General features: G+C 44.1%; 1 protein-coding gene across 2 annotated transcripts in view; it reads right to left on the reverse strand.

Annotated features, from left to right (window-relative positions):
• ERAP1 (endoplasmic reticulum aminopeptidase 1) overlaps positions 1-21,869 on the reverse strand; it is a 530,688-nt gene that overhangs the window by 23,759 nt on the left and 485,060 nt on the right. For both annotated transcript variants that reach the window (XM_078675432.1, XM_078675433.1), the window contains exon 17: positions 9,682-9,822. In XM_078675432.1, coding sequence (XP_078531558.1) covers positions 9,682-9,822 — 141 coding nt within the window. The remainder of the gene's footprint in view (positions 1-9,681; positions 9,823-21,869) is intronic.

Here is a 21,869-nt window from a genome sequence, read left to right on the forward strand (position 1 = left end):
TAATTCTCCCTCTTCAGGGTAATATTCGGAGTTGGGCTCCGAGTATTGTCTTTCGTCTTGATCCGAGTCTTCGGCGCTGGCTAGATCTTCTTCGTCATCGAAGATGTTATCGGGTTCTGGCGCAGACCGTTGCATTTCTTGCCTCGCCGCCCGTCTATTCCGAATAGTCTTTTTGGATCGGAACTGGGCACAGGCTAGGCAGCTATCTTCATTGTGATCTGGAGATAGGCATTTATTGCACACTGGATGCTTGTCTGTGTGTGGGAACTTCGAGTTGCACTGAGGGCAGTACTTGAATGGACTTCGTTCCATCGACGGTCGGTCCACATGGTGTCGAGAAGGCCTCACGGCCCGATTCGACGACTGGAGTGCAACAAAGTTCTAAAAGTGTATCGGCACTGAACGCTGAACAATACCGACGGATCCGAAGGCCTTTTGAAGAGTTTTTCTTGCTTCCGAACTTGGAGAGTAGGAAGTACATCCGAACCCAATGGCGGAGAAAAACAATCTGAGGATGGAGAGGATGCCCATGCGCACTGTAGTCCGAGGGAGGAGCCACCTATCTCGTGATACTTCGAAGACTCTTCCAGGACAACAATGTGCAATCATCCGGACCCAACACAAGGCGGCGATCTATGCACAGATATGAATTCAGCAGCCCACATGCCTCAAACGGCTACGTTCTAGGAGAGGCACAGGAAGGTGCATGAAAATATCAGTTCAAAGGGTGGTCCTATGTGTCTGGTGAGGACTACATTTAAATTCCACGCAGGAGGTACTCTGGGGTATAACCCTTTTGAGGCTTTCAATAAAGACCCTGACAATAGGAATTCTGAAGTGAGATGACTGTTCCTGTTTTGCAAGTAGTCTACAGCTGCAGCAAAGTGTAAGTGAATAGGGCTGTAGGCATGGCTAATTTCTGCAAATGCAAAAGGTAGGCAATGATATCCTGGATTGAAGACATGAAGGGGGCGAGGTGTGTAAAGATACAGCAGTGACTGAACTGCTTCCACTTCTTGCATAACACAATCGTGTTATGAGCAGTCAGGCTATAAGATGGCTAAGAAAGTTTGAGGATCCCGAAGTCTAGAACTCCATGTGCCAAATCGCAAGGTTGAACTGACTGGTATATGGATGCAAGGTCTGGCCTTGCCAATGTGTTAGAAGGTCGAGCCTGGGGGGCAAGGGGGAGCTCTCATCGTGACAAAGGGACATCTCCAGGAGTGTAAAGTACTGGGGCTGACAGGCCAAGGTTTGGGCTGGCAGAATGAGGGTTAGTGATGTCTGCTTAAGTTTCCTCATGACAAAGAGAAGCAGCCGGAGAAATTAAAAAGCACAGGTAAATCTCCCTGTTCAATTCATCCACAGTGCATTACTCATGGACTGTGTAGATACTTGGGAGGCGAATTTTGGCATTAAGCATTTTCTACAGTGGTGAACAGGTCGATATGTGGGGTGCTCCAAAGCTGGAAGTATGTACGAAAGATATCATCAAGGTAGAGTTCTCATTTTTGGACTTGTTGATGCTGAGCATGTCCACAAAGTTGGTGTTTGCCTCCTACAGATGCTCTGCCATGAGGTAAATGCTGTGACTGTGCGCCCAATGTAAAAAGTCATGGGCTAAGTGACAAAGGTGAGGGGAGTGTGTGCCACCCTGCTTCTAAAGTTAGTAGAGGTCATGCTGTCTGTACTGAGCATGAATAACTCGCCCTGATTGACTTGTAGAAAGGCTTATAGGGCTAGTTGGATGGCTAGCAGCTACAAGTAATTGATGTGTCGACTTCCTTGGTAAAAGGCCCACATTTCCTGCAATGTGGTAGGATTGGAGATGTGCGACCCATTCTGTAAGAGAGGCATCTGTGGTAATGGTCACCAGCGGAACTGGTTCTGGAAAAGGCCTGCTTTGCAGCAAGTTGTTGTTGCTGTTCTGCCATTGGAGAGTGTGGTGCACTTTAGCATGTACCAACACTAGATCATCCCAGTGACCCTCTGCTTGAGACCATTTAGTCAGGAGGCACTCATGGAAGTAGCAAATGTAGAGCTTTGCTTAAGGTGTGATGGCGATGCAGGAGGTCATCATTCTTAGAAAGCACATAACAGTCCATACTGTGAGTTGATGACTAGATTGAAATAGAAGAGGCAGGTGCTGAACGGCAAGGACTCTTTGTTGGTTGGGGTAGGCTTGCCCAGGACTGCAGAAGCGATCGCAGGTGGCATTTGCTAGAGTTCATCGTGAATCCCAGGTTGCAGGGACACTGTTGTTTGACAGTGTGCCAGATAATACAGCTTACTGCTGCTCTGACAGTGTGCCAGGGAAAGACGCTATTGTCCTCCCTGCAGAAATGCATGGCCATCACTGATAGAGACTTCATAAATACACCTGGAGCCATAGTGACCCGGAAACAAGTACTTTGAACTGGTAGTGCTATTTACATCCCACAGAGTTAAAGTACCAGGGTGTGCAAGGTTGTGAAAAAAGATGTCCTTCAGAATGAGCGAAGTCATGAAGTTTCCCTGTTGAAGGAGAGGGATGACCTCCGGAAGGGTTGTCATGTAAAAATGTTCTGATAGAATGTTTCGGGGTCTGAGAACGAGGATTAGTCTGAGGGAGTCATCCTTGGAGATGAGAAAGTAGAGAGTACACGGCACTCACTTGATGTTCTGTGGCATCTTTGCTATGGTAGTGTTCTAAAGGATTGCCTGTGCTTCCTTCTGTAGGAGGAAGAGGAGTTCTTTGATGAGAGTGTGCACCCAGGTTGGTATGTTGGGGGATGGGTTGTAGTTTTCGGCAATAGCCATGCTGGATTACTGCAAGGACTCACTTGTCACCTAGGATTTCCAACCAGTGAGGGAAGAAATCGCCTATCCTCCCCCACAAATTTGATGTGTGATCGAGATGGGGGAGGGGGGGCAAGTCCTTTGCTGGAGCCACCATTGTCCCTACCCCTGTTGTTGCCTCCGTAGGAACTTTTCTTGTACCCTTTCGCAGGCTTGATGATGATAAGTCTGCTGTTGCAAGAAGGTATAAGTGGGGTTACTAAGGTGAGGTGACCTTTACTCACCCTCTGGGCTGGTGTTTGCAAAAAAAGCCCTTGCACAGAGAAGACAAGAGGGAACCCAAAGACGTGGCTGTCTCTATATCTGTCTTAATCTTTTCAAGCATTTTATCTCCCTCTAACCCAAAAAGGTGCTACCCATTGAACAGAAGATTGAGGCGATACTGCTGGACCTTTGGTGTGAACCTGAAGATACAGAGCCAGGCATGGTACCTAAGTATGATGCTGGTGTTAATGTTTCTGGAGACTGTGTTGGCAGCATTTAAGTGCAGAGAATGCAGGCACTGGAGATGACCTGCCACACAGACACTATCTCCGCCCTACATTTCCTATACGGGTCAGAGAGTTGAGTACGGAGCTCCTCCACCACGTCCCCTCCATCTCAATTAGTTGTACCACAACAGGAGAGCCACCAAATTGTCTCTTCCATTATTGGATGCCTCTCCTACTGCCAACTTCTTACCTGCTGTACTGTACCTATTTTCATGCTCCCATTATCTGGAGGAAAATAGAGGCGCATTTGCATGTACTCCCAGGGAGTATGGTGAAACTTGTTCACTAATGTAGTTTTGGCCGCAAGGAAGGACTTACATTTTTTCTCGACTCTGGGTGACCACTCGAAAGGTATCTGTTCCATCACCCATGCAGCATTTTCAAGCAAGAGTGGACTAGAAATAGTGCTAGGCCCTCAATGAGAGGAAAATTGTGCACGTCAGTAAGAACACTATGCTGAAGAGCAGTGAAACCTAAGGCAGTGGAATGGAAGAGTCACCAAATAAGCCCAACGAAAAACATGTTAGGAATAGGATGCCCCCGGAGGCTACTGGGGGCATGTCCAAATTTAATGGAGGAAAAAAACAATCTAGCATGGGGTCGGAGCCCGTGCACAATGTACACTAAGAAGAGGAGTCACACCACCTCTACATGAAAAGCGTTTTCTAACAAAAACAATTTGCAAACGTCCAAGCTCAACACTAGATGGCAGGAGTATGCTATGGTGTATCCTCAACCTTCCCCACAGCAAGTGCATCACACCTCACCTCCAAAAAATGTACACTAGCTCCCCAAGATGTTCACCGACTCCTACAAGGCACTTCGGAACCATGGTCCCACCTACCTCAACCACTGTCACTTCCACCAACCAGGAACCTCCACTCTGCATCACTTGCACTTGCCCACACCCCTCAGTATCCATACAAGCAATTAAGGAGATAGGGCCTTCTCTTACCTGGCAGTGAAATCCTGGAACAACCTCCCCCGGCACATAAGGACAGGCGCACCACTTATGGATTTCTTCAAGAAACTGAAAACCTGGTTCTTCAGCTGATCCTACTTGCAGAACCTGCACCTACTCAGCGCCTAGATACCGTCACTGGTGACAAGTTTCGCGCTCTACAAATCAAATTACATTACATCTACATTCTTTTTTGTTCCTATTATCAATACCTAATTGCCTACCAACTAAAGGAATTATTGTTAACTTGCTAACATATCATACAGACACCTCACCTTTTTATTCACAAAGTGTAGGCAAGTATATTTTTTCCTTCACTGAGCAGGTATCAGATTATCTATGAACATGATGGCCATTTCTACATGTGGTACTGTTCTTGGCATACTTAGCTGTTGGATGTGTTAAATGTAACTTTTTCAATAACTGATTATGCAGCATTTTTGTCAATATGTGATTATTTCACAAAAGTGAATCTGCTGTAACATATGCACCTAGAGATTAAGTAAAAAATACATTGTCTCGTTGATTGAATCACAAAGCCTATTTACACTTATGTACATAAGGATGTTCATTGCTTGCACTGTGCACTTACATGTTGGTAATATGCTTAAATTGTGAAGCTTCATGGATAGGGCAACAGAATGAGGTAAATCCATCAAACACAAGGACTGTGAATAGTTCTACCACAACACTGAACTTCCTATGGCCGACATCAGGTCATATGAGCCTCGGATGTATCTATAACACCAGTCCAGGTAAAGACAGTCCCCCAACAATGTGCATCGAAGTCCAGGGACTTGCTGACATCAGCAGGACACTCTCACTTCACCATGAGAGTTTTAAAAAAAAAAATGTGTTTATTGAGTCCAGTCAGCATAAAAAAAAAATCTTCCATTATCAAGTATCTCATTTTTACAACATAGTTTTGATTCACATAGTATACAACCATTTTCCACATAATAATATTTCCCTATCATTCACTAGCAAGGTGGATCGTAATCTCAGCAGTATTACACAAGGCACGTCAATTCTCTGTGTTGCTTCAAGAGACATTCAGTCATTATACTTCTCACCTTATTCTCGTATACTCTATCCTTACATTGTTTTTTATAATCCCCTAGTCCCTCCTCGTGGAGTACATGCCAACATCGTCATGTTTTCAGCCATTGGTCTGTGTACCCTTAGTTCCCTCATCTGCCGGCGCATTTTGAAGATATTGCAGCAGGGGTTGCCAGTACTCTTGTGGTTTGGATGCTAGTGGTAGTTCTTCCACATAGATCGTCTTCCAAATAGATCTCTAAGGTGTCTCTAGAATATGTCATGTCTTTGAGCCAGTCCTTGAATCTAGGAGGACGCTTACTGCCCCCATCTTATGGCAACGCGGCGCTTTGCCAGTAGGAGCGCTACAGTCAAGAATTTCCTTCTTTTTACTGGTGTTATCTTGTACATACCCAGTAAGCATACCCTTGGTGCGTTAGGTATCACCTCTTACAACATAAGTGTTAGTGCCCCTGTTACTTCCTCCCAATATTTGTGTACCTGTGGGCAGGCCCACGACGTGTGTAGGAAGTCAGCCCCTAAAACTTCACACCTGTAGCATTTGTCATTTGGGCGAAGACCGTATTTATGTAGTTGGGTCGGAGTGTAGTAAAATTGGTGTAAGAATTTTAAATGCACTATGCCTAGATTACAATTTGGCGTCATCAATTGCAATTGCATGCATTTATAATCCCAATCCTGTTCGCTTATGGCGTCTCTCAGCATCCATTCCCATTTACTGAGTGATTTGTCCGTTGTCCCTATTTGTGCGACCGCAACCTATAGTAAGCATGTTGTGCCTGCGTGCAATAATAGTACAACTGTAGGTCTGGTGCCCTGAATCCCCCTTTGCATATGGTTTCGTCAAGATATCCCAGCGTATTTTGGCTTGTTTCCTCGCCCAAATGAGCTTCTGCATTGCTGACCTCAATTTTGTAAACAGCACCTGTGTCAACCAGATGGGGATATTACTAAATAAATATAAAAATGTTTGCAATACAATCATCTTTCGTAAAGCTATGCGGTCGGCTAAGGAGAGGGGCATCCGTGTCCATTTGTCTATCTGTTCTTCCAATTTAGACATGGATCTGCCATCATTTTCTATCGCCACTAGGTCCGAGTCTCTATGCACCCATATGCCCAAGTATTTCACCGGGTCCGTGTGCCACTTCAGGGGATAGCCTAAATTCGGTTGTGTTGTAACCGATGTAAGCGGGATGACAACCAATGTATCCCAGTAGATTCTTAAGCCGGAGAAGTGCTCAAAGCGAACATATTCCCTAATGAGTGCATTTAAGTGCGAGTCCGGATACAGAGTAAAGAGCACTATGTCGTCGGCATATAGAGAGATGCTGAGCGGGCGGAGATAGAATTGTAGCGCTGCTTCTGAGTGCAACTGACAAATCTTGCATGACAATGGTTCTACTATCAACGTAAATAGAATGGGGCAGTGCGGGCATCCCTGTCTAGTTCCAGGGCTTATACTTATGGTGTCTGATGTTTGCTCATTTATTCTGACTCTGGTACTAGGGTCTGTGTATAATATCTCTATCCATTTAAAAAAATGGCTCTGGAAAGCCCATTCTACGTAGCACTGTTAGCATGTACACCCATTCAATGGAGTTAAATGCTTTCGCCGCATCCAGTAGTGCCGCCGCCGTTGGGGTGTCGGGGTCTAAGTGGTGATATAATGTGAAGATGGTGCGGAGGTTATGGGTGGTGGATCTATTGGGCACAAATCCTGCCTGATCCGGCAATACCAGTTTCTCCTGCAGGAGCTGTATTCTGGTCGCAATTACTTTGGCTAAAATCTTGGCGTCTATATTTATTAAAGATAACGGTCGTTACGAGTCACATTTTGATAAGTCTTTGTCCGGTTTGGGGAGTGCTACCAAGAGGGCCTCCCTCAAGGAGGCGGGAAATTTACCGTCTTCGTATGCCTCCTCAAACATCTCTGCCAGGTGTGGTATCAACAGATCGCTATATGCTTTGTAAAATTCACCAGGTAGCCCATCCAGGCCCGGTGCTTTGTTGTTGTGTAGGGAGTTTATTGCGTCAACTAATTCATCTTTTGTGATATGGTGACTAAGGAATTTGCGGTGGGTGTCCGACAGCCATGCTATAGCTACATCCTGAAAATATTGATCTATTTCTGTCAAGCTGGCTGTTATTTTGGTGTTGTAAAGGTGGCTAAAATAGTCTTTGAAGCAATCTGGAATAGAAGGGGTATCATAGTGTATGTGTTATTCCTCATCTATCAGTCATGTTATGTATGATTGTGTGGGTGCCGGTTTTATTTTACTTGACATAGCTCGTCCCGGTCTACCTCCTTCCCCATATCTACGTGATTTGTATTTTATTTCATCTGCTGCATATTGTTGATAATCGTCCATCCTTTCCCTTATTTGCTTCAGCAGTGATGGGTTCTGTGTTTGTGTGTGTTCTCCCTCCAGGTGTGCAAAGTCCCGTTCAATTATACTCAATTGCTGCTGTATATCCTTTAGGATACCAGAGTGTTTGCTGATGCAATGTCCTCTGATTGTAAGTTTGAACTCTTCCCATAACGATCCTGCACTTTCCACCGACCCTGTGTTAAAATCAAAATAGTCTGTAATGTTATAGAGTTTCGCCCCGTAGCGTCCATGTAAATTGTCTAGGCACATAAGTAGGGGCATCTAGTATGAGACGGACTGGGGAGTGATCAGATAATGTTTTACGTAAGTGTTCAATCATCTTGGTCCACGTGCATGCGTCCTGAGTAATAAGCCAGTAGTCGATTCTTTACCAAGTGTTATGCGTCGTGGAGGTGCAAGTGCCCTCTGAACGTCTGTCATTTCACATTCGTCAGATATCAGTCATGCCTCCCTCAGCACTTTAGCTGAATGTTTGCCATAGCGCTAATTTTCGGTCGACCTATCCAGGGTTGGGTCAAGGCACGTATTAAAGTCCCCTCCCCATACGATAGTTGAACTGGGTAATTCTCTGAGCTTGGACCATATGGCTGCATAGAATCCGGGGTCGTCAGTATTTGGGCCATAGGACGCCACAACTGTCAGTATTGTACCCCCGAAATCCCCATGCACTTTCACATAATAGCCCTGATCGTATTTGAATGCAGATAGCGGCTGAAAGGGGGTGCCCCGCCTGACCAGTATCATCACGCCCCTAGCATACGTAGAGAATCAGGATGCCATATGAAATGTCGCCCATCTCGCGCCCACTCTAGCCTCCGTGTGTGAGGTGAGGTGTGTTTCTTGCATGCAGGCAACATCTACGCTGTGCCGGTCCAAATATGCCAATACTCTCCGTATTTTCTGCGGGTTTTGTAATCCGCGAATATTCCATGACAGAAACGTTAATTTGCGGGTAGACATTCCCCCTGTTAGCCATGGTTAACACCTTCCCAGTGTAGATCCTCCACCCCTTTGAATACCATGTGTGATTGACAAACAATACATGTGTGTTCACTCAATGCTGACCAGCCAATTTTTTGTAAAGTCCTGCTCCCCGCCCTCTTCCCACTCCGCATGTTTCTGTATTGCGGAGCCAATCCCAAAACATCCATCCACCATTCCATTGGGCCCTCCAATCCCCTCCGACTCCCAGCAACAACAACAAAAGAAAATGAATGAAAAAGCAAAAAAAAAGAACCATGAAGAAACTGTTGTGGTTCACACTGAGAGACTGAGGGGTTAGAGCTGCCACCCCGTTTCTTGTGGAGTAATCTACATGGGTAATGCCCAGTAACTTGCATATCAGAAGCTAAACATATCACTATACATTTACCAATATAGTCCAGTGAGTCAGTGGCTCAGAAAGAGCTAAATATCCAAAAACCAAAGAGATCCAAAAAGTGGCCCCATATACATGCATCAATAAAGTGGAGTGTCAATTTAGGATATCAATCAGAAAGAAGAAAAAGGGAAAACTTGTCTCTTGACTTATCTGGTCCTGGGCGACTACTTCTCTGTGCACTCCGGTGCAGGCCGTCAGGATCGCCCACCACGTGGTGAACAGAAGTGTTCTTGCAGCATTGCACAGGACGAACACCACAGCGTCCTCATCCGATCCCCTGTGGCTTAATAGTCCAATGCTGCTGAACAGTCTCCACTTCACCATCAGAGTTAATGCTTAAGAAAGTATCAGATGGGCACAGACACATTTTTATGCATGGATGTCTGGTTTAAATAGAAACCAGTTTCTAAGCTTCCACCCATTACACATGTGTGAATACTGGACCAGTGTGTTGCCAGGCCCTTGCTGCACATCCAGGATGTACAAAATGCACATTCCAGATATGAGCCTTCAGTGTCAAAAAATCAGGTGAAGTAATTAAATACAGAAGTCACTTACTTATCGACAATCGTTTTCCAATTTTTCGTAAAGAATTGCCAAGCCAGAGAATAACCGAATGGATTTTTGCCAACAACCGTGACAATATAAGGGAGGTCTTGGGTTTTTACATCATCATCCATCAGACTTTGTTCCATCAACCTAGAAGGGACAGTAGGGTACAAGGACTGGTTAATTACTCTCTCTCTATTTCTACATCTTAGCAGAGTATATAAACTTCATTACTTTCAAACTAGGGTTAGGATACAATTCTAAAATAATAAATGTTTCGCTGTTGTGCCTTTAACATATAGTACATGGGATTCTGTAATCCCTGTATAAATGGATGTCTCTTATTTCTATAAAATTGCCAACTTGTGACGCACTCAGTTGACTATAAAGAAAATAAGTCAGAACTCGACTATTATGAGTTATTACAGCTGAGTTCTAATGTCACAATACCTGCTGCCAGAGCCAGCAGCCGACGTGAAAGGTAGGTAAGGTCAAGGAGGATAATTGAACTAGTGGTTTAAAGCAATGAAAACATTACATCGCATTTCTTTCTTCTGCTCTACCTTTATAGCTTACAATGATAAGCAGACAGAATATGTTTAACTGTTGCACTCCTTAAACAGAGAAAAGCTAGAACCTTTCTACATGGTTCTACACATTTTGAGCTACTGCAGCTTTTTTTAATTTCTAAAAACTGACTTGTACTGAACTGTTTCAAACATCTGTTTGCAGCAAATTTCTAAGAGGTTTTAGATGTGTATCACTGTGCAGTAGAGGTTTAATTTTTAATCTTCATGTTTGTAAACGTGCTCGCTCTTTCATATGAGGGATCTACTCACTAAGGTTTTAAGTGTTTTCTGGGAAAGTGATGGAGTGACCATGTTTTATATGGGATAAAGTACCCCCAGCACACATGATAAGTATATTGCAAGCCACCTCAGGGTTCCAAAAACTTTTAAAGGAACTCGGCCTTCAGTCTCATTCTTCTATATGGTTATCAAACTCCTCTGTGACTTGTAATTTCCTTAGCAAAGAGGTACTACATTGTGAGAGAAATGTTATTGGTATTTTAATCTGTGCTAGGCTTTATCCTGTCCTATTACTTTTTTCATTAATGGGGTGTGCTTTAAAAAAAAAAAAAAACTGCATTAGACAACCGGCACTTGCTGAGTTCATGTGCTTTTTATTGTTTAATATTGCCCCCTCTATCACCCTTTTAGAGCCCACAGTGACATCAAGGCTTCCCCCTGCTGGCCATTCTTGTGCCATGTCAAGGGAGCACTCTAGTTTCTTGCAACTAATGTGCATTGTGGTAGATAAAAGGTGCCTCAACCTAGGACAGCCAGTCTGTAACCATCTGTGCCTGGACGGCCTCAGGGATACTGTCCGCTTTAATCCAGAGGGTAAGAAATACCAATATACACGCACCGAGCTTATGAGCTGTAACCCTAAACCTGGGAAACTGCTTGCAGTACCATGACAATCCGTGTCCACGCTGGATGTGCCATTCCCTGATCCTAATTCTAATAACTGTGGCCTGGCTCAAGTAGCCCCTGGCTTCAAAGTGATCTCCTGTGCCTTGATTAATGCCCAGTCTATGATCAAGCATAGTTTTGAAATTCATGAGCGGATTATGTCCCAGAACTTGGACTGCTTCTTTATTGCAGAGACCTGGGAAAGATATGATTCTGGCCCTAATCTCTTAGCCAGTGGCCCACCAAGTTAGATCTTTGCGCAGATTAGAAGGGCTGTCCATGATCTCTTAAGATTATTTTAATTACACTTCAGAGCCGGCAGGCACGGTATCATTCGATATTTATGAAATGGCATATTTCAGAGTTAAAGTCATCACCAACTCCATTTTCTAGGGGCTTTTAATCTATCACCCTCTGCGCTCTTGCCCCCAGGTCAGTGAGGCTTGGAGTTTAGCATTAGAACATTATATTGCCTGCCCCAATTTTTCTATTCTTGGGAATTTCAGTTTCTATCTGGATGACACTGGTTATATGGACTCCACGGGGGTTCTGGATCTTATGAGTGACTTTGGAGTCAGCCAATTGGTGAATTTTCCTACTCATTGCACAGGACATACTTTACATGACATCTTTGCTAATCACGAGGCCCTGGCACTGGGAGATCCTCTATCCCTCCACTGGACTGACCACACTGTGGCACCTTTTACTATTAGTCTTCAGAATGCAAACAGTAAGTCACAGAGTAAACTTACCTAGCTGAGGAGGTGGAAAACAATTCTGCTGAGAGCCTTGATGCTGCACTGGATGAATCCTTAGATGGGTATAACAGTTCCTAGCAATATACTGCAGAGGATTTCCACATGTAGGTGGAGACCACCATGGATCAACTAGCTCTGTTTGAATACAAGACAGTGACTAGATCCGGAGCTTCCCCTCCATGGTTCTCTGAGGCTCTTAAAGAGCACAGACGACTATGCAGGAGGCAAGAACGGAGGTGGTGGCTTACTTCCTCCTCTTAAGGTAAAGAATAGCATAAAGAACTGATGTTTAGTTATAAATGTGCTATCAGATCAGCTAAGTCCTCCTACTTCACCACAAAAAACAGGTTGGCTGCTAACAACCCTCAAGAACTTTTCAAAGTTATTAAAAATCTTTCTACTCCCCATGCCCAGCAAGCCACCGCAAGTTCCCAGAATTTATGTAACAACGTGGTAAGCCTATTTTAGGGACAACATTCTGAAGATTGTTGTTTGTTTCAGTCAGGACAAAGATTGTTCACCTGTAGATATTGATGAGGAAGACATCAACAGCTCCCCTAACTCCACTATGTCTGTTTTTCCCATGATTTTTTGTACCCGGGTGCAGCAGTTTTTTCTTGGGTTGAAATACGGTTCTTTGGCCACTCTTGCCCTTCCCGCATTTTGCAGTTAGATTTTGATTGGATTTCTGGTTTCCTTTTAAAAGTTTACAATCGAATCCTTTCAACATTTATCTTCCCCCAATAATGGAAGGAGGCTATTGTGGTCCCCCTTAAAACTAAACCGACCGGAGCACCTGAAGAAGTTAATAATCTCTGCTCATATCTCTCCTTCTTGTAACAGCCAACATATTAGAAAAATATTTGAATCAAGAGCTGGTACCGTTCTTAGATTATCAAGATCTACTGGATCCTTCCGAGAATGCCTTTCAGAGGAGCCGTAGTACTGAATCCGCTATGCTGGCTGCAACTGACAATATTCGTCATCAGGTGGACCAGGGGGAATTTAAGACGAGCTCCTTCCAGCTACTGTGTGGGGTGAAACAGGGCTCCTCACTTAGCCAACTCTGTTTGATCTTTATGTCGCCCCTTCAGCCAGATTGATTCGATTCCAGAGCTTTGGTGGTCAGAGATCTGTGGCCCTGTCACGGAGGCTAAAGGTTTAGGGATTGTCCTTGACACCTCCCTTTCCTTTGATACTCAGGTGAATAGCAATGTCAGTTCCTATTTTCTCATCACTAAAATCTTGAGGAAGATCTTTCCTTTCATCCCTCCTGAGCTTACAGTTGCTGTGATCACTGCACTCATTAATTCATGCATGGACTACTGTAATGCCTTGAAGCTCAATATTAATTGAGGCACTCTAAATAGACTCCAGATGATCCAGAATGCGGCTGTCTGCCAGGTACTGGATGTTCCTCAATGTCTGTCACTCATGGAGGACATCTGCTCTCTGCACTGGCTGCCGGTCGTGAAGCGTGTGAAGTTTAAAGCTCTTTGTCTAGTTTAAACCGCTGTCCACTCAGGGCCCGACTGGGAATACAAACCAGCCTTGAAATTTAAGTAGGACCGGCCCTGGGGCCAGGGAGGTGGGGAGAGGGAGGGGGGTGGGGAGGTTGGGGAGGGGTTGTTAGTGCTGGTGGGAAACACTGCTGCTGCTTTTGTTACAGGTGGCCTACATTGCAGTACTGCTGCAAAACCAGCCCCTCGTACCAAAAACGGCCCGCACCAGTCAAAAAACAGCCCCCACCCTTCTGGCCCAACGGGAAAATGCCTGGTGCCCGCTACAGCCAGTCTGACCCTGTCTCCACTGCCAGGGGCTCATGCATTTGGGAATGGCATTCCAATGGTACACGCCCAATAGACAGGAGAGGTCTGCCTTTCTAAGAAGGTAGAGGTCTCAAAATGTCAGAATACCAAGGGAGGGGATGGGGTGAGGAAAGTTCCTTCCACATGGTTGCTGTCAGGCTGTGGAACTCCCTTCCTACTCACAATGCAAGTTTTTCCTCTCACACAGCTTTTCATAAGCACTTGAAAACCTGGATCTTTTCCAGTTGTGATGAGTAGGTCTTGTTGTCTTTCTTGTTAGTGCTTCTTTGGTAAGCTAGCGATTTCACACCTTTGGATAGAACGCGCTCTAGAAGAACAAATATAATGTAGGGCAGTGGGTATTTTATCCCTTATATATCGTGCTGCATGTAATACTTGACTGTCTTAGTAATGAAGAACAGATATGCAAACAATGAGTGAGCCATCTCTTCCGACAGCCTGGACATCAAAATCTGGATCAGATGACATATCAGTAATAGGCAGGTTTGTCTTTCGTTTCCGACCTTAATATCATGCTGCTGGGAGGTCAGACAATGTTTGATTAGTTATTAAATAGTTTTGTGAAAGGAAGAGTTGAGATTTTTCAAATAGAAACCTGTTCTTATAACAGAGTTCAGCCACGTGTTTAATCTTGTAATATGACATTTCTCTGGTACTCTTAAGATATTAGAAAAATGGGAGTGGAGCAGAGGCCTGCTCTAGGTATTCACTTGGACATCATTTAACACATTCATGCCCTCACTTCACCTCTAGATTAAAAGTATTATATTCATATATAGGTCATTGATCAAATAATTGTTGGTTATGATTTTTAGCATAACTGTGCATGTATATTATAGGACAGGATGACTAACCGTAAAATCCACCTCATTGGCCTTGCTTGTTAGGAATGGAGGTCTCTAGTTGGCAGGTTGTTACCCTGTTCAAGTAGGGACCCTTCCTTCTAGTTAGGATAAGGAAGTTACACTTCCAAAATAACCCCCCCTCACTCCCATGGTAGCTTGGCATGAGCAGTCAGGCTCATCTCAGAGGCAGTGTGTAAAGCATTTGCACATAACTGGCAGTAATACAGTGAAAACACTACAAAAGGACACCACACCAGTTTTAGAAGAATAGCCAATATTTATCTATGTAAAACAAGACCAAAATGATAAAAATCCAACATAGAGGTATTTAAAATATTTAAAGCAAAAATAGATTTTAAAAACAGTTCCTTGAAGTCAATAGTTCTGTCTGGGGCTATCACAGCATTGTCAACCAACAAATACAACAGTTCTAGCAGACTGTGGCGTCGCAGGCCAGCTACGGTGACGGGAAGACCCGCAAAACAGTACCTTTAGAAATGCAGGGCTTCAGGGACCTCACATTGAGCTTCGAAAAGAGCTGGCGTTGGCTCCAGAGGTCAGTGCAGGAGTAGTCGGGCTCTTGAAGTTACACACGTTGCAGGTCGATCTCCTGCTGCTGTTATCGGGGATACCAGGGTGGCGGTGGGAAGCGAGGTGGTGCAGAGTGAGGTGACCACAGTTCACGGTGCAAGCAGTAGCTCTGTGGCAGCATCGAACAGCATCGTTGGTGAGACGAGAGTTGCGATGCACATGTGCCCTCTACGGTGTCTTCGGGTCACGGGGCCGGCAGCGACAGCGCTGACGGCGTTGGGTTGCATTTTCTTCTGTTGCAGCACAAAACACACAGTTCTCAGTGCTTGTAACAGATTAACTTGAAGTCTTTTCTGTTCCTGAGACTTCCTGAACAGGGGTCAAGCTCTACCTCAAGCCCTTGGAGAAACTCAGGCAAATCTAATGCAGAACGTCCAGTCTAGTCCTTTCACTGCTCAAGACAGAGTAGTCACTACAGGCCAACACAGCAAAGCACGCAGCAAAGTGGTAGTTGCTCCTCAAAGCTTCTCCAGCTCTTCTTCTTGGCAGGTTTATTGATCCAAAAGAGTTCTAAACTTCTGGTGTCAGGGCCCCAATATTTATATCACATTTTCCTTTGAAGTTGCACAAAGTTCCACTGGCATACATAACCCATTTCTGCATGGCTTAGGCCAGGTTTACTCCAAAGGGGGAGACAGCTTTGTGGAAGGCAGTCACATTCCATTCAGGTGCAAGTGACAACTCCTCCCATTAAACTAAATGCAGCCAGGTCTATTCAGCCTAGCTATGAGTCATCCAAGCTAGGCAAGGCACACCTCAACCCCTTCTTGTGTCTATCTAGTGTGAATGCACATCCCTGCTCCTGTCACTATGAACCCAGACAGTAAATACACAAATGGCAGAGGCACACAGAATAGATAAGCAAGAAATGCCCACTTTCTAAAAGTGCCATTTTCAACCACACAACATAAAAATCATCTTCACTAACAGATTTATTCTTAAACTCTGAGTTCAGGAAAAGCCTTAACTCAATTTCCCCAGCTTGTCCCAATGGAAAGGTATGCTTGCAAGATTCTACAAAGCAACTCCCATGTTAGCCTATGGGATGGATAGCATTTCAATAGTGAAAACAAAATGTGCAGTATTTCAGTATCAGGAAATGTCACACCCACCAGTATATGTCCTATAATCTTTCACATACACTGCACCCTTTCAATAGGGGTACCTTGGGCTTATCTGAAGGGTGTTTTACTTGTAAGAAAAGGGAAGGTTAAGGCATGGCAGGTGGGTGCACTTGCCGGGTGGACATGACAGTAGAAACTGTGCGCAGACACTCCTGTGGCAGATCTGAGAACCCTTTGGAAGGCTTCTAGTGTGGATGACACAATCAGTGATGCAGGCCCACTATCATCATTTGGTTTAATGCCCTGGGCACACACAGTGCACTGTATAAAGGACTAAGGAGTAAATTAAATAAGCCAATCATGGAAACACTAATCCATAAACACAATTTACAGCAGGAGCACTTGCACTTTAGTACTGATCAGCAGTATTAAAGTATGCAGAAACACTAAACCTGCATAAACAAGATCAAGAGTACCACAAAGACCAGGAGGTCAGAAGCAATAATACAGAGGAAACAAGCCAAAAGATGCCAGGTCTAACACTGCTGTAGTATAAAAGCAGTTTCCAAGTTGTGCTGGGCTGTGGGTCATCCTGCATCATCACAAAATGGACAAAAGATAGGGCAGGGTGTTAAAAAATAGAAAAGAGCCTAGAAGCTCCAAGGTTATTTAGATCAGAAAAATACTTGCATCCGACAAATTAAATAAGTACTATACAGGCATAAGGGAGTTGGTAGGTATGTAATACACTTCAGTGGACAAGGGGCCACACTCCTGCTGTAACTCCAGGCTGGGAATTAAGAAAGGATACCCAACCTCTCAAGGGAACTTGGAATCTTACACAATACTCAAATGCTGTGTTCTCCACCTGCTGCTATGAGGCTCATATTACTTTTCCTGGGCCTACCATGCATGGGAACACAGTCATTGAACAAGGGCATAGGCAGCACATGTACCCAAGTAAAGAGGCAGGTCTGAATGTGTTTGCTACCAAATTGGTCTTTTGACAAAAATAAAACACAAACTATGAGAACCAAAAGCTTTGAAAAAAGAAAGTTCCAGAGTGAGGGCCATATATTTTGGGCCTCATTGACAAGCAGACACATATGTGTGAGGATTGACAGCATCACAAGTGCACAAAGTGTAGATTTGAATATTTTAGGTCACAACACAGGGTGGGGGCATTGTGTGGGAGTCGAAATGCAATGACATCGCAGAAATATAAATTGGAAACAAACATCACTAGGAAGCCAAAAAAGTAGATACAAAAAGGAGAGGGGAAGGTAGTAAAGGGTAAGAGTTAAGGGAAGGTTAATTAAAAAAGGCAAGGTTAAGAAAAGGGGAAACTTGATCTCCAAAAGCAGTTAGGAAGTCTGACATAGCATGCCTCAAAAGTAAGTTACTTAGCCATATAGGTGTTACTCCAGCTTTAAATAATTTTATAGAATTACATGCTATTTACCTATTCCCTCAAATTGAATTTGGAATCCTCTAGTGAAAAACATGCATCAAATTATGTATTGTAGCAACGTGGCTCTTTTCAACCCGGTGTAGCTCATCTTTGGCAATACTTCCATATCATGCAGAGATCCTATGCTCTAGCACCTCCCTTGCTGAGATTTTTGGAATGTTGTATGTAAGCATGCAGTGCCAGAAAACAAGGAAATAAAACAAGTTGCAGGAAGGTGAGAGGGTTGCATGTGAAACCATAAAAGTTACCAATGACGGAGAACTAGCTTTATAGGTAAGTACATTTTTCTTCTCATGCATTTGGTCTTTTTTTATATTTCCATGTTATTTGAATAGAAAGCAAAGCACTATCGGCCACATGCATCATTGTAGGTTTTTGCGATTCCTAAATTGCAAAAATTAAGGAATCGAAATTTAGGAATCTCAAAATCCTATGCATCAAGAAAGCTTAAAAGTTTTTGGGATTTCTTAATTTTCTGTATTTGCGATTCCTTAATTGCGAAACGCAATTAAGGAATGGTATTACATTGATTCCTATGGGCCTAGAGGCCCATAGGAATCAATGGAAAGGCATTAGCTTTTTGCGATTTTTATTTTACGAATCACAATTTGTTGATGTATTTAAAGGGTGCTGAGGGGGGGTCCGAAGGACCCCCCCACGCACCCTTGAAATGTTTTTTTAAGTGCAAGTTTCACACACACATGTCCAAAGGACATGTGTGTGTGTAACATGACACTTTCAAAAATGCTTTTTTGAGCTTTTTTGAAAGATTTCGCAAATTAACACGAGGGTCAACCTCGTGTTAATTTGCTCCTCCGATTTGCAAATTTGCATGTTTTTTAAACATTCATGCATTGCATTTAAGGAATCGCACAAATGCGATTCCTTAAATGCAATCGCATTTTTAGGAATTGCAAAAAATTGCGGTTTTTGAAAAATTGTTTCATGCATACCAAAAAGTGATTTTGGAATCGCAAACGGCCGAATTTTCCGATTCGAACCGTTTGCGACTCCAAAATCGTTTGATGCATGTGGCCGTATATACCTGAAAATCAACAAAGAGCTACAGATCATCACTGAAATAGATTCCTTAAAACTGTCAGTCCCACTTCACCACCAGTCTTCAAGCCTGCATTGAAGTACTAATGCTTAGAGAAAGTCTATGATGATTACCAGGTGGCTGCTTTATAGATGTCGAGCAGTGGAATCTCTCCATTAAACATTCTTGTGCTGAGAAGGTAGTAACTCTCTCAAACAACCTTCTTTCTATATAGTGGTTTCAGAAAGTGATGGAATCCACAACTCATCGAGCAAGGGTGGCTTTGACCACCTGATGCCCACTGCAAGGATGTCCAAATGTCAAACGGTTCAGTCTGAGACCAGAGTGTCCTATTAGTGTAATGATAACCTGCTCTTTTGAAGTCCAGGTTATGCAGACTGTCTCTACCCCATATCTAGGTGTTTTGAAGCACAATGGCAAATATATCTTCTAGTTGACAAGAAATGTATACACCATCTTTGGAGTAAATGTCCCGCGTACTGGGAACATGAACTTGCCATGGTGAAAATTGATGTAATGGGCCTTGGAGAAGAATGATTGACTTTGCAATACCCTCCTGACTGAAGTGAGAGTCATAGGGAAGGTCGTTTTGCAAGTAAGACGTGATCAGAGTCATCACTCAGTCTGAAAGTCGTAGAAAGTACAACTGTTAATGGCAGGAAGACCAGTCTCTTGACTTATGGAAAAACCCATAGTAAGCAATTCAGAAAGACCCTAATCACAGGTAGAACAAATAGGGTGCTCCATCTAGGCCCAATCCTGTAGTTAGATATTGGTGTAAGATGCACTCTTACTTATGAGACCCACAGCTCAGGCAGACAGCTATGTTAAGTAATAAATGATGTGTTTCACGTAGCATGGAAATTATGACATTCTGCAAGCACCAGACACATACCTCTTCCTTTTCTGATAATACGCAAGGTGGGTAGACTCTGGTGTGGAGTAGGTGAGCACCACCATGCACTGCAGGGACAAATCGAATAGCCAAAACTCTAGGACTGCAGCAGCCAAGCTGAAAGCTTCAGAGAGGCCGGGTTATGGTGCAGAATCCTGTTCACATCCTGCTCAGTAGTTGAGGAACCAGGATTGCCCTGTCCAATTCTAGACAACCAGAATCATTCAGCAAGTGCACTCCTACACACCACCAAGTACAGCAGGATTGGCAGGAATGTATGCGAGATTTTTTTTCTTTTAGAGGGATAAAACATGGATTTGAACATTCCTTCTAAGAATGAGTTCTAGCATAAATCTGGGATACCTCAGAGCTTGGACTATAGAATGGGAGTCAGTAAAAGGCATCAGCTTTCTCAGAAAATGGAAAGAGCTGAACTGATCATGAGAATCAAGCCAGAAACAGCGAGGGGAAAACATCATCAGTGACAAGGTCAAGCAAAGAAATCTTAGCACTCAATTTCGTAACAGGACCTGCAAGTCTTGCTGGTGTTGAGTTTAAGATGAACCATGCAGCCCACATCCTTCTGGAGCAGTGCTTGGACATATACTATTGGGCGAGAACAGAGGGAATTTATTGATTGCTGCTACTTTTAAAATGCTATATTTGCACAACACCTCTCTGCATGTTGTTCTATGTCACCTGTGTAACACTGTCCTTTGATTCTAAAACTCCACAAGTGCCTCGCTCTGATCGGCCAGTTTCAACCAATCGAAGACCAGCCTGGGAGGAGCCAGTTTGCCCCCCCAGGCGTTAAATGCACGCTGCAGCACAGCGTACAGCTGGCACGCTAAAGGCAAGCCCGTCTGAGCCCTCCGAGCGTGGGTGTCGCCAGGAGCCAAGCATTCTGCTCCACCTTCATCCCACAGTTAGTCTACTCGCTTGAAGCATCATTTTCTCTACGATATGAAGCTTCCTGTGGTAAACACAGCTGGTCACCCAATGCCTGCCCCTCACATTGTAATCAGTGCACCTTCAAGGTCAGGCCTTGTCTGTGCTCTGTAGCCTCCACCTCCAACGCAACGGATTATAAAATCTGTAGTATAAACTGCTGCTCTATGACATGAAGGGTCTCCAGGGGTCCTATTTCTCACAGAGACGTGGCTCTCCTAGAATTCCGTTGGCCTACTAGCCTTAGCCCTTCCTGTTGGTTATGCTATGAAGAACTTGAATAGAGCCGGGGGTGAGCATTGCATTTATATACAAAACAGCCTATACCTGTAACCTTACCCCTAAAGACATCCCCAATTGTGAATTCTGACTTTTTAAAATTGCGCTGACTGACAATTTTACACTTTCTGGGCTACTCATTTACCGCCCGACTGGCCCATCAAAAATCTTCAGAGAACACCTAGCTAATGCCACCACTAGACTAGCTCTTCAGACAGCCAACTTTAACGTCATAGCTGATGTGAACCTTCATCTGGAGTCACAGGAAGCTGTTGACATTCTCAATTTCCTTGGCAACATGGCAGCTTGCCAACTGATTCAACTGGTGCCAGGGTCAATCCACTTAGCTGGTCACCTCCTGGACCCTATCTTTTCGAATATTCAGTCCTTAGAGGTGCAGGCCCCCCTTCCTATGTTCTGGACTGATTATTCCCTCATTTCCCCACGAATATCGCTATCTGGCCCCAAAACGCAACCTCACCGCAACCCCTCACTCAAACGTCCTTAGCACAAACTGGACCCTGTTGCCTTTAAAGCTGCCCTAAGTACCCAGCTCCCAGAATGGCCCACTAATAATGAAGCAGCTAATACATATTTCCTGGGGTGGGTCACTCAAGCACTGGATAACTGTATCCCGGTCAAATTAACCCATCCCAAATGTGCATGGGCTAATGCCTGATTTGATGAGCCACTAACTACAACTAGGAAGAATTGTACGGTCCTGGAACTGGCATGGAGACGGTCCTGCGACCTACTGGCGAAAGCATGGTATAGAACTGCGATCAAAGCATACCATACACTGGTCTGCAAGACTAGGGTCTTAAACTATGCCAACATGATCACTACTAGTAGCAACCCCACCAAAACTATTTTTACACTCTTGAAGGATATGATAAAAATCGTCTCCTGCCCCTGAGAGTACCATATCCTCCAATTTGCAGTGCAAAGTACTAGCTACATTTTTATTTAATAAGATTGAGCA

The sequence above is a fragment of the Lissotriton helveticus genome, chromosome 2_1 (assembly GCF_964261635.1).
Source record: "Lissotriton helveticus chromosome 2_1, aLisHel1.1, whole genome shotgun sequence".
Lineage (NCBI taxonomy): Eukaryota > Metazoa > Chordata > Amphibia > Caudata > Salamandridae > Lissotriton > Lissotriton helveticus.